General features: G+C 39.5%; 1 protein-coding gene across 1 annotated transcript in view; it reads left to right on the top strand.

The window, feature by feature from the left end:
• col5a2a (collagen, type V, alpha 2a) overlaps positions 1-14,263 on the top strand; it is a 41,688-nt gene that overhangs the window by 7,970 nt on the left and 19,455 nt on the right. The window contains exons 2-6 of the mRNA XM_084907908.1: positions 12,457-12,678; positions 13,174-13,193; positions 13,294-13,326; positions 13,423-13,455; positions 13,725-13,778. Of these exons, the coding sequence (XP_084764034.1) occupies positions 12,457-12,678; positions 13,174-13,193; positions 13,294-13,326; positions 13,423-13,455; positions 13,725-13,778 (362 nt within the window). The remainder of the gene's footprint in view (positions 1-12,456; positions 12,679-13,173; positions 13,194-13,293; positions 13,327-13,422; positions 13,456-13,724; positions 13,779-14,263) is intronic.

Here is a 14,263-nt window from a genome sequence, read left to right as displayed (position 1 = left end):
AGAATGAATTAAAGTGGTGAAGCCAATGTTAAATATTGGGGAAAAAAAATCTTTGCTGTATTCTTAGTGTCAGCCAGGAGCCTTTACGCATCAACCGTCTTTACTGCTTCACCATTCAGCTGTTTACAGCACATTGAGGAAAGTTAGTATATTTCACCCAGAAGAACAACAAACTCACATGCTGGCGTGGTAATTTACTCTGTGCTAGCTTTGAAATTATGTCCATATGAATAACATTAAAACTGCCATTTTGCATTTTTGTAACGCTTCAAATTAAAAAGAAAAGCAACGCAAACACAAAGGCTGGTGTGGGATAACCGGGTAATTCACGTGTTAGATATTTTCCGCTCAGGTTTCACTTGATCAGCCGTATGAGATTCAAACAAACAAAGGTTTACACAGCTTGAAGTCTGCTCTGCATCATGCCACTCTCTATTTACTTTGGCTACATAAGAGCACTAAGTGGAGGCTTTGAGCCTTTTTTTGAGTTTTATTCAGTTGCATGCTCTTTCTTGTTTCTAAGCTTTTTTCCTGGTGTGGCACAGTGTTTAAAGAGAAGGGAGGGGTAAGCTTTAAATACAGAATCTTTTCATCGTAATTTTATATCTGCAGTATTAGGAGAGGGGCATTGAGGGGGGAAGAAAAGTCCTGGCACAGCTGCGGATCAGAGAGGAAGGAACAGAGAGTAGAGGAGGAGGAGGAGGCAGGGACAGGGGATAAGAAAGGGAGTCTGAAAAGAGAGCGAGAGAAAAGAAAGAGGTGAGAATGTGAAAGGCAGAAGAAGTGAGAATGAGGGGAACCCCGGAGGATTGTTTGGGACATGTGATCAACAGCAGATACCTCCATGTGTATGTCGCAACAGACTCCAGTTTAACAGTTAGGATAAAGGAATTTCCTCTAGAAAAGTGGTTGTTGTTGTTAATTGTGATTAACGATCTGAAGACAAGACAGATTGAGACAGATGAGATTACTGCAAATATGTTCTTTTTCATAACGGAACTGAAAAATTGGTCAGCTGGTGATTTGTTCAGCATCTGTAAAGAAAAACACTTCATTGTAATTTTATCTGGAGGGAGACCGCCTTCGAGATTTCTGCGACTCACAGCTGTCTATGACATATTGGATAAAGTATGCATCTGTTACTGATAGAAGGGAGGGCTTTAAGCAAACAAACTGCAGCAGAACTGCCAAGAAGTGATTCGCTGCTAGTGAAAAACGTTTTTCATTGGTTGATGCGGTTTTTGGTGTTTTGCCATAATGTCACAAGGACCTGGGTGGGAATATTCCCTTCATACTTCTGTCATTAGAGAAAATGGGTCACTGTGAAGTGTATCTCAGAGCATTTGCTTCCGAGTAGATTGAACAATAATCTTTTTGTCAGTCAAGATCTTCAAAAACAGGAGAACATTATTTCATGCGCTTCGCCCTTTAAAATTAGTAGAGTAATGCTGCTCATATACAGTTTTTCTTATCTAAGACTCTTTTGGCAAGACACGTGTATGCCAGAACTGAACCCAAGGCCGTTTTAGCAAGTATTAGAGGTTCTGATTGGTTGAGAGGTTTGGATTCATTCTCAGTAACTGCACAGTTTAATATAGTTTAATCAAACATGTTTTAAATGTATGTAAAATCAGCTTTAGCTTGGGTTACTTGTTTAACCTTCAACTACAAAACTATACCCTCTTCATTGAGCAGATTTGATAATGCAAATTATGCATTGTGCAACTATGCACATTTAATTCAATCAAAAAGCAAATAATAAAAATCGGCCTTGAATGAGACTTTAACATTAGCCACAGTTAAACTGGTGTTTTGTACCCATGGGATGGCCGCTGGGCAAAAGGAGCCAGCACCACAATGTGACCAAAACATCACAGAAAATGAACAGATGTGGCAAAATCACAAGTAAAAGTGAAGGAGTACAAAGAAGGAGCATGTGCATATTACAGGAATATATATCTGCAACAGAGACACTTTCAGGGATGCCACAAGGGTCAAGCTCAGCCACAGTCCTGCCTCTTTAGCTGATCTCAGTGATAGCTGATGGATAAACAGATTTACGGACATTCAACACGTTAAAAATATGAAAGAAAACCAAAATGTGTTTTCCAGACCAGTATTAAAATAATAAGTAGAATAAAACCGAATAACACTTAATAATAACTTAAAAATCATATAGTAACAAAAACACATACATGAACTGATAAAGTGCAGATGAAAACTCATGGCACTGAGTCCACTCAGCCTTGTTGTACGGGCGTCGAGGCTACGCAGGTTCATGGTCTGAGTGGGAGGGGCCTCTCATGATGTCCAGTAGCCTGATTATGTATCTGTCAATATAAATGCCCTCTGAAGATTTTCACCACTCTTTACAGCACCTTCTTGTCAGCTTCAGAGACAACCCATGTTGTCAAGAAGCTCTGCAGATTTTCATGCTGTGTTTGTCTTAGTATCATCTGTTGTCACAGATTTCTGCTCAGATCTGTCTATAGTTTCTCTTTTCCAAAACTGAAAGTTGCCAGGGCTGTGAAAGCGTCAATGCCTTGCACACCAATTGCTGTCTAGCTAGAAGGTTCACATGAATGGAGAAGACAGAACTTCGGAGATTCAAAAACATATTTTAAGATGTTTAAAGGGAAAAAACAAGATCACAGTCAATATACAGAAATGAATGGCTCAATTTATAAGGGAGCTTCTGCCATCAAAGTGTATAAAAGGCTTCATAGAAACTCAGTGCGGATTTCAGTTATCCTTCTAAGAATGCTTTGATTTACCTGTTGTTGAATAATTACAGTCATTCATTTATTTGCATAACCAAACCCAGACAGTCTGGCTCCAGCAATTTCATAGATACAACCTTCTGGAGACAGAACCATGTGGCCAGTCCTGCCTTGACCTTATCACCCCTTTTTGTCTGTGCCTCCAAAAATGCAAACTGCAGTAACTTCAAGGGCTTCATTTGGCAATAAAGAGAAAGTGATAAATTCTGTGTGTCACCCCTGGGCTTTCAACCTGAGTGATGTCACAACAGGAAGGGGGCCTTGTGTTGACCCCCGTCTCCCTGTGCTTGCTTATCTGTCCGATCGTAACAGCGGTCCAGAAAATTACCGTTTAAATCTCCAGCAGGGATATGGTTTGTACCTGCAAGGAGCCGATCACTGGAAACAAACTCTGTGATTTCAATAACAGATGACTCGAGGAAGTACTTGGAGTACAGCTGAAATAGTTCACATGAATGAAGTCATGGTTTCCATTTCGGAGATAATGCTGAAATAATGTTGGATCAATTTTATCTCAAAATGTTTTGGGGAGGTTTTTGGCCTAAATGTGGGCTCAGACAGTGTTTTCCTTACAGATGCAGATACAGATCTCTGCTTCCAAAACCCCCCACAAAAACATCTTCCATAACAATGACTGTTTGTCTGAGTCTTAGGGCTGGAAACCATTAGTAAAAGTGCATTTCTGTTAATACAATAACGTCACATTACTTTAAAACAAGGTTCCTCCAGCAATGTTTTGAATAGATGATGACTGCACTGAAAGCCTTTAAAAAATGCTGCGGCTTTTAAATTTGCTAACATAATCGCTTCCGTGTATTTATCTAAAAGTCCTCAAACTTTCATTTTAAAGTAAAAAGGGATTGTCAGGAAAGTCACTAAATGGCCTGGAATTTGTGTTGAAAATAAAACTAAGCAGGACAAAAAAACAGGAGCGTGGCAGAAAGTTCATAAAGATACTGTGTCCTTTGATAGGGATAAGGGTAAAGAAAGGGAGATTGGAGAGCTTGAGGGGGGATATGAGAAAACACAGGCTAATGCGAAGGGAAAAGTGGGATTTAAAATGGAGCCTCCGGCAGCTGCGGGGTTTGAGGAGAGGATGCAGCGTCCTTAAACTGCTGTAGCGCAGAGGTCAAACAAAATGTGGACGCAATAAATCTCTCTTGCCTTCGGGCTTGCTGCTTCTCACAAATGCAGAATCCCTTGTAAAAAGAGAGAGGGAAAAAAGAAAAGCCTCAAAGCTCTTCCCCACCTGAAGAATGATAGTGGCTGGACATGTGCCTTCCATCTTTTAGCATTTACAAGTCAACATGTGAATTATTAGAAGTGTTTCAAGATGAGATGCCCTTGAAATGTTGCACATATACCAGCAGCTTTGTGTACACTAGATGCAACTTTGTGCAAAACACTGTTGCTGTTTTCTGACTTTTATGCTTGTGACCAGCTTAACTATGTGCTGCCCACATTTATCCGTGTTCTTGCATTTTGAAAACGATGCAAAGACGAGGGAGAGAGAGGAGACAGGCGTGTTATGTGAGCAGCGCAGTCTGCACATGAAAATGCAAACAGATGGGTGAAAATGATGTGAGCTGAGGACAGCGTATTTAAAATTTCACAGCGCGGATTTAAAAATTGAACTGTTGTTTAACAGTGGTGTCTAACCATGCAGATCATTCTAGATGAAGTTTTTTATTGGTATCATCTTAATAACAGAGAAATAAACATCAAGAAATCTATAAAAAAGTCAACAGCATCATGTTTTTCTCTGGACTTCTTACCTCTATAATAGACTGTAAGTAAAAGATGGTGACATCAGACCAGGTCACATGGTTTGTGGCCTACTGCTTTAAAGCCGTTTTGGTTGTGGTTGTTTTTTGTGTTGTTGTTGTTGTTTTTTCTCGGGGGTTAGAGGTGTCAGCTAATTTTACTTAATTTACTTAGCAAGGTGCATCGGCAGACTGGGTAGGTGTATAAACACAGACGTCCTAATTAGTGCTAACAAATAATTAAAAAACAAAAACATTCAGACAGACTTCTCGGATGCTCATATTATCCATAGTATTTATGGCTAATATGACAGCATAAACATGAATGAGAAGCTTGAACAAGCTAAGTTGATGCAGGTAAGACAGTGACCGACCACCTGTGTCTGCATACACCTCTCAATCAAAGCAGCCACACATTTTATCATGCAAATTTTTAAGCCTTAATATGATTTACATGAGGTTATTAAAGTTAATTTCTTCTTTAAAGTTGTACATTTAAAGAAGAGAGTCTGGATATCAACTCATTTTTGGACGCAGCCTGGAGTGGTCATTTTGGGAACAGCAGCAGAGGTTGCCATTTGGAGTCACTCTAGATGTCTGAAGTTCAAGTTGTTGACACTAGCCCATTTCAAATGCAGCAGTAGTTGAATATTTGACCATGAAAACCGATCTTGACAGTGTGTCATGCGAGAAAAGATAGTTTACTCTTTGCCCTACACAGACCTGCTGGTTTCATCTGGCAGTACTTTTGGTCTATTTAGTTGATGACAATATCACAAAACCAAAACCTCAGTAATTCTCACAGATAACAAATGGCTAAGTGACTCTACCAGACATCAGACCGTAATGGTTAAACAGTCCAGTCATTTGCTTTTCAGTTAAATGTATATAGAAAGAAAAGTGCCTCTATTACAGTCATAATATAATCCACATTGAAAGAGCGCTGGGGTATGCTATCAATTTATCAGTGTTGGCAAGTACAGCATTCATCCATCAAGGAGGAGGACGAGGCTAAATCATCCAGAAAAAGGCTCACCCAGCACTCTCTGCTTCATTAAATCCTTTTAATCAGAGGTTAATTAGACAAGTTGCTTGTAAATAAATTGCTCTGGCAGCTGAACCAAACCTTGTAGTGGAACTAAAGAATGGAAGAAGAGCATTAAGAAAACAAGCCAGATACAAATGCTGCACCGTTTCATTTGAGTTACAGCTACAGTATCTTGTAGTTGTCCAAATTCCAGAGTGCACTTTGCTAGCATTTGGTTTGCACAAACACAAAGGCCTCAAACACTAGCTTTCTTTGTATTCATGTGTTTTAATCAGGCATCGTGAACAAACTCTGCTGGAAAGAAATTTCCTCTCAGTCCTTTTGAGTATACAATCCACATCTGGCTGTATGTTCAGTTGATGTAAAACACCAGGGTGCTCTGACCCCTTGTATAAGTTAACTGCCTGCTCTGGTAAACTGGAATGTTTGGCATCATCCTTTTTCTTTTGCAGCATACCTGCTCTTATGAGGACAAACCCCAACTATTTATTTATATTAACACATTTGAAAAATCTGGTGAAAAAAACAACTGTGTTTGTGGCAGTCCGGTAATAGTTCCATATACCCTTGATTGTAATTTCGGTGAGGACCACTTTAGTCAAAAGTCGATTCTTATTCCATATGACAATGTGTGCCTTGGGCTTCTGCGTATGCTGGAATCCTAAGGCATACATTCCTGACTTCCATGTACAAACATGAAGCAACAGTAAGACTCGCCACGATAGAAAAGGAAAAAAAAAAACTATCACTGACAAAGAAAAGGGTTACCATGCAGACCTGTGAAGTATTTGCACTTAAATGATCGTGATCAGCAACGATGTGTGTGAGCACCTCTGTAAAAGCAGAAGTTTTGGCATTTTGCTGATCTGGAGGATTAGCGCGTGTGTTAATATAATTCCACAATCTGTCCAAGGATGAAAAGGAGTAGCTGGGTTAGTGGTGGGTTGCAAAATGGCTTGCAGAGGCAACTACAACAGAGGGCAGACTAAAGCAACTTAAATGCTGGGTCCTATGTGAAATTTGAGAAGTGAGTTTTATCATCTAAGACATCAGTTCATGTGGGCTGGCAGTGTGATCAGCTTTTAACAGCTAATGTACCATGGCCGACCTAAACTAACATTAGGTACAGTTCGTTTTTATGCAGTGTATTATAATTAGCATCAAGAATAAATGCCTCAATGTTTTATATATTTGATCATAAGTCCATTATTGTCCATAATAACTATTCTGTAATATTTTAAGTACATCCGCAGGTGTTTGTGTATTTTCTTTAGCTTGATCAGTGTGCAGCTGGAAGCCACACGTTTGACAGGGTGCAAGGATTAAGTGGAAGATTTTATTTAAATCAAACAGCTACAGCTGGCAAGGTCAAGAGTCACTTCAAGACTTTGTTGTGCATGTTCACATCCTAATAGCAAGAACGGCCTGTCGGAATGCATCCAGTAAATCTGTCCCCATTCTTATTTTTTGCTTTATCTTTAAATTATATAGTCGGTATTTCACAGCAGAAGTCAATGCAGGCAGTTTCAGAGTCATCAGTCAGTGAGATTTAAGACTTGGAACATTAAGAATGATCACACGGTTTGATGGATTAAACATTGATGCTTGTAGTCCCGAGTGTGTTGGAATAAATTTGTCTAAATGATAGGTTACGTACTGCACAATGTTGCCATGTGCAATCAGACATCTGCAACATATTTTGATGCAGAAAAGCAAAATTAACAAAAGAACCTATGTGGTCACAGAGTAAACTGAACATAATCATACTTAGAGCCACAGTATAAAACAAAGACAGACCAGAACACTAATGCTCATTAAGAAATGCAATCTGTTTGGAGTCAGTGTGAGGACACTGCATTGCACTGTTTTTCAAAAGAAGTTAAGAATTCTTCTGATACTGAGCCAGAAAAAGATTGCCCTTCAATTGACCTTTGACACTGACCTCAGCAAGAGCCTCAGACTGTGCTTCTGAATCCAAGTCTAAAAAGCTCACTGATGTTTAGCAACTTTCATTTTATCATTCTCAACAGCTTGAAGTCCTGTAATTATAAAGAATTCTCACTCTTGAGCACGATTTCTGTTGTACAGCATAATTATCTCATTATGATAATGTGCCACAAAGACACATGACCAGTTTGATAGAAGCGACCCCTGCAGCAAGCTTAATTAAACTGAGAAAATGCCACAATGTAAACTCAGTAAATTACAGATTCAAATTTCCAGCTCTGCCATGGATATGTAACAAAAGATGGAGATGAATCCAGTCCAAGGCAACAGAAGCACAAGACATAAAGACAAGGAGGGGGTGATGTGTACTTCAGCAGGACCACAATCGTTCACTGACTGAACACAGGAAGGGAACAGCTCATAGCTGCGGTTGCCTCTTTAAAAGGAAGAGCCAGTGGAGACGGGGGCCTGTTGATGGAAAAGCCTAGACATGCAATCATTTTAACTTTCCTGGCCCGCGCCTCATACCCCTCCCTCGAGATTCAGAGCTTTGTTTGTGAAAGCCGAGGTGAAGAGCATGTTCAAACTAGAGTGTTTCTTCAGCTTTCAAGCCCTGTCAGCATCATACGGTAAATCGTGCACACTGCTGAATATTAAGCAGACAGGATGCCTTTTTCTGATGTGTTAAAATGCTAGAGGAAATAAAAGGAGGTATCACGTTGCAGCAAAGCACTGTTGACACGAGAGCCAAAACATTGGGTGTCCTTTTTTTCTTTTTTTTACCTATTATGACTCCAGCTCTGGGCTGGGATGGCAAATACCTCAGTCAGTGTTTGTGGAACAGCAACTTTAATGGACAACTTTATCAGTGGACAAGTCGCAGGTTGAGCTAAAGGCCATATACAGCGGGAAGATTTATGTTTGGCCTCGACACTCTGGGTTTTTAGAGCAAGAAAGCACAGCTGCAGCAGAGCCACCCCTCAGCAGCTGTAACTCATCTGCATCTGGATGAGAAATCATAGTTACAGTCCTCATGGTATAAACCATTTCAGCTACAGCAAGTTACTCTGACTGAAAAGAAGGGCTTGTTCAGAACAAAATGTATGATTTTATAAACGTAACATCAACTGGAAACTATCTTTTAGAAATTAGATGATGCTGTGACTGTCAGTTTAGGCCCTGTACTCATCTTTGTTTTTCTAAAAGAGATCAAGGATCCACTTTTAAATGACTCATCATTTCCATAAGTTCATTTTCTAACCCCTCCATTTCTGGCTGCTATAGCTTCTCCCCAAACGCAGTGTGTTATGAGTGCTTCCATATTAGCCAAGGAAAATCCATAAACTATCCCCCTTTTTTTTGTTCCTCACATCTGCCAAGTACATCACAAAGTAGCTTTCCCAGGTTTTCTCCTGGTGGTTGGTGCGCGTCATGACTTATGAGAAAGGATGTCGGGTTATCTGGCCGATGTCTGGTGAATGATACTAAATGATAGCAGCAGTAGACACGTGAGTCATGTTGAAAAGATCCAGACTCCATGTTTTAAACCAGGAGAGGAAACCGTCTGCCCTGTTAGCTGACTAGTGGAAAGTACAGATCTAGAAGTAGAAAGGGAGCATGCCTTTTCACCGATGTCACAGTCAAACCGTGGCGTCTGTGGAAAAGTGCAGAACCTGCAACGAATTAGCTGAAAGGAGGGGAAAAAGTGACCCCCCCCCCCTCCCCCCAACTTCCCCCCTCTTCCTCGGGGCTTGCGGTGGGGTAGTAAAGACCACTCTAAAAACCACACTTCTCTTCCAGTAAATTTCAAATTCTCCCAACACGCAGTGTTTGAAAACTCTCAAACCTCCGCAGGAAAAATTGCTCCCCAGCTCTGTGGCCAACAGCTCTGCCAGACATCCCTGGTTTTATGTCTCTGTATTGAAATGCATTGACGGTACACACAAATTACCTCCAATACCTTTGAGATAACATTTACCTGAATGGAAATTCAACAGAAGCTTGTTTGAGACTTCAAGTCAAACTGAGTCAGTTAGAAAGAGTTTCTAGTTTGATCTTGTGAAACTGAATACAAGAATGTTTTATTTGAAAAACAAACATAAAGTTTTAATTCCAGATATTGAGATCCATTGTTCAAATAATTCCAAGCAGATGAAGAAAAATGTTCCATGTGAAGTATTGCTTCTCATTTTGGAAGACCACCACAGTGTGGGATATAACTGGCTGTTGAGAGGCAGGAAATTTCATTTCATGCACTATGTGTGTTGTTAGTGTCGTCAAATACTTTGTGGTCGATTGAACAGCGACATCTGAGAAAACATACCTTCAGGATGTGTTTGCTAGTTGGAGTGTTGATCCCCTGTGTGCACAGTTGGTTAGGAGAAACAATCTATGGGTGATGGCTGTTGTACCTCGAGGTCATTTGTACTAGCCTATCATGTCTGGCTGAGTGTGCCTCTTTTTTAAATGTAACTGATGTAACTATGGAAAAAATACCAGATTAAGTTCAAAGTGCCCGAATTATGTTTTGGGAGGTTTTGCGATCTTTAAAGTGGGGCTTCAGAGCTTTCTTCCATTACTAAATCTGGGATTTAAATAATCCCGGGATAGTGAAACAATGAATGTGTAGATGCCATTTTTCTTTTGCTAATGCTTTAAAAATATCTCAGTCATCAGCAAAGCAAACCAACTGTTAGCACATTACTTGGCTAATGTTGCTAACATTACCATTAGATTTTATTGTGTGGCCACAGGTAGGGTTTTTTTTTTTTTTTTTTTAATAATCAGAATTGTGGAAAATTGAAGGCTGATTTGAAAACAAAGTAATTTAATAATTCTCTAAAGGATACAGATGAAAGTAGATTACAATGCTACTAATTTTAGAAACAGTAGCACCATTCACTGATTATATTGTACACTGTGTAATTTAATAATTTTTCAAGAAGTCTTTGATGCTAGTTGAAACATGCATGATTAAACTGCAGTTTTGTCATAGCCCTAACTATGCTCATAAACTCAAAGACTAGAGTTACGATACATAACCAATGTTGCCTTGACAGAGACAGGAGAGGATTACATTATACCAAAATACAGGATCAGTAAAGTAAAGTAAGGATGCTATTGCAAAAACCCTCTGAATTTTTTATATTTTTATTTTTAAAAATTCTGTTCTTTTGAACCACAAGAACACATAACATAGATCTGCACCTGCTTTCATATTGTATATATGTAGTTCCAGCAGTCATTTGTGATAAAATATATAACTAAAGTAATATCAGCTGGTAGGAAAGAAAACAGCAGCAGTAGTACAGTATAAAGGGGGTCATTCCACACCATTGTCTAAGATATTACCCAAATCACTGCTTCCTATCCTTGTGAGATTAGATGTAATGAGCTTAAGAGTGTCTGATTACACGGTGCATTTGTACAGAATCCAAGTCCAATTTCAAAGGTCCCAATGTTGATGGTGGATTGCTGAAGAATTAAGCAATACTCATATTCTCAAGCTATCATTAACTTGCGTTGATCTTGTAAGGAGAATCTCAACATATCTCACAGATATGTTGAGGGTCTCTTCATTTTGTCACAGAAGGTTAGGCTGCTGGACTGCACTGATAGCCATGACTGATCTATTATTAATGGAATTCCCGAAAATATGTTTTTGTTTTTAATTACTTGATTTGTCATTTTATTGAATTCTTTGACCATTTTTTATTAACCAAGTTGAAAATCTATAGTGATTTTTTACTGCCTTCAGATATTCATCTCTACATGACTTCTGAAAAATGTTACTTCACATAGAATCAAATGTTGGTATATATGGAACAATGTTTTTCTATTTGATCCTCAAATGTCATCATAGGTGTCAAATTTTCATACTGATCTGACTATAACAAATATAGAGATCATAAAAATGTTTCATGTCAATACCATGAGATGTTCATAAAGAGCATCTCAATGTGTACTTCACATAATAAGCCAAGTTTTACTTTAGTTTATTGGCATATTTAAGTTTTCCTGTACATCTGTCCTGACAAATACATGTGTGCAAAGTATATTGAGAACTACAGAAAAGCTGAAAGAATGCGTGAAGTGCAACTCTGATTTGCATTTGAGTCACCAATTTGCAACTTCCTGCATCCTGCAGCTGGGTAACCTGACTTACCTGCTGTCTAAAGCTCAGAGCTGCCACCTGCTGTTTATATCAGGAACAGGTAAAGGTTTCAGAGCGTCTGCAGACCTGAAAGACTTGGGCTCATGTTTACAGAACGTGCCAGATGTGTGTTGAAGCCAGACAAACCACTACATTTCTTTCTTTTTTCTGACCAGAACTCTTTTTTATATTATTTATTAATATTTGGGGGGATTTTTAAGAATAACAGTTGGTATTTAGCTGGCAGCATGCTTCATTGTTATTGAATAAACAGTTGTTTGTTAACTCATAAAGCAAACTCTGAACTAAATTGAATAATTGGCTTTATGGGAGAAACTCATAGGTGGCTGCAGGTTTTTCTCTTTTGAAAAAGAGTCAAATTTCTGAGACGCTGCTTCTGGAGGAAATGATCTCATGTCTAACTGTTGGAGACTTTACCCCGACAGCGAATCACGTTTTCCAGACCCTTTTTTCCCCTCTTACAGTGTGCGCAGAATATGGTGGAAACCTTGTTTGTACATTTAGAAGTACTTTGTGTACACATTGAGCCATCCTGACCTTATGAGCAATGAATATCAGGATACGGTTAGGTGTTTCAAAACCAAGATTTTTTTTTTCCCACTGCAATCTTCATTATTAAAATGCTTTGTTAAATAAAAAGATATCTTCAATTCAGGAATTTCTCTACAGCATCCTATTATAAAACAAGAGCTGTTCTTCAGTGGTTTTGTTTTGTATTCAACTGACACAAATTCCACCTTCCAGGAGATGACATGGACTGCACGGCAGACGGCCAGGTGTACACAAACAGGGACATCTGGAAGCCAGAGCCATGCCGGATCTGTGTTTGTGACAACGGGCAGGTCCTGTGCGATGAAATCCAGTGTGACGATCTGAGTAACTGTGAGAAGATGTACATCCCAGATGGCGAGTGCTGCCCCGTGTGTCAGACTGACTCATCAAGCAGCGGTGGGACGGGGAGTTTTGGTGAGCTTGAACCTTTTGTCTGCGTTTGTGGAATTGAAGAAGAATGTTTTTTATTTAATCTGGTTGGTAGAAGACACGGTGATTCAAAGAAAGGCTTTCTCAGGTCTTTATCACGCTTTAACACAAATTTAATCCCAAAGAGAGGGCAAGAAATTAAACAGCATCGATTAAATAAACCTTCCCTACCATGTAGTTCAAAGCTTTCAGAAATAAAAGCTATAGCAGCAGATTGTTTGGGTTTTTTAGTTTTGACAGGCTGCCAAATAATCTACTGAGATGATGTATGAATTACTGCTGCACATCAGTAGCCTCACACTAAGAATGACTGACAACCGATTAATTGTGCTACTCGACTATTTTGCTTTTGACTGACCTGCGTGTTTATCCCACAACGATTAATGAATTTCTTTGGAGCTGTTTCAGTATATGCTGCCTACTAAGTTGTTACATGTTACATGTTTCTTCCTTACAATTTTTCTATGCTTCCTCCTATAGATGGGGGTAGAATTTACAAGGTAGGCCAGTTTTGTGATCCTATACTTTATGTTCGCTCTGACTTCCACTATCATGTCGTGTGAGTCTGAAAGTTGTTGTCACTTCTTATTGTTTGCGCAGGGTCAGAAGGGAGAACCTGGAGATGTTCCAGTTGTGAGTGTTTCCTACATTTAAACCTGCTTAACTGACAATTTTAAGTCCAAAAAACGTAGCAGGATGAAACTGATGTGTTTGATGGTTTCCCTGCAGGTGACTGGTATCAGAGGCCGCCCTGGACCTATGGTGAGCATCTTTTTTCTTTCTTTACCGGCAGGATTTACCAAAAAGAACATTTCTAATGTTCATCCACCACAGTTGACACTAGATGGCATGAGAGGACAGCCGCATCCTGCATAACTTCACCTTAAAAGGTCTACACAGCAGGATAGGCCTCCAGTCAGCTGGGTCACGGTGGCATTTCAAGCCGTGCCAAGCGTGCTCGTTGTTTTGATGTTACTGCAGAAGTGTCAGGGTCAGATTTTTTTATTGATTCTTCTTGTCTATTCTGACAGGGACCTCCCGGCTCACCAGGAGAAAGAGGACCACACGGACCCAAAGGAAGGCCTGTAGGTCACATCAACAAGCATTCACAGACAACTTAAGAACAGAATATAAAAAGCATGAAGATAGAAAATCTGACCTTTTCCTGTTACCAGTCAGAGCATCACATCCTTCCTCTCGTTATTTTCTGGCAGGACCTTTAGAGAACACGTGGGTTTGTACAAAATAACAAACCACAGCAGTATTTATTACCTTAATCAAGACAATGCCATCACTTTATTGTGTCTTTCTCCATTAGACTACGGCAACACTAACAATATTTATCATCTTACATCATATGCAAGCTATAAATAAGGACGTCATGTCTGTATTATCAGTTTGAAACACCCCCTTCGCTATAATTCACATGACATTTGAGCTTTTTGATTACTGGGGTCATGAGAATGGATCCTCACTAACTCACTCAGCTTAAAGCCCATTTGGTTCAAGGACAAGTGACTAACGGTCAAAAAGTGATGTAATGTGGAAATTTGAGCTATGATGTGCTTAG

The sequence above is a fragment of the Perissodus microlepis genome, chromosome 16, assembly GCF_051167445.1.
Source record: "Perissodus microlepis isolate ML-2025 ecotype Zambia chromosome 16, ASM5116744v1, whole genome shotgun sequence".
Taxonomy (NCBI): domain Eukaryota; kingdom Metazoa; phylum Chordata; class Actinopteri; order Cichliformes; family Cichlidae; genus Perissodus; species Perissodus microlepis.
This window is presented reverse-complemented; position numbering and strand designations above follow the sequence as displayed.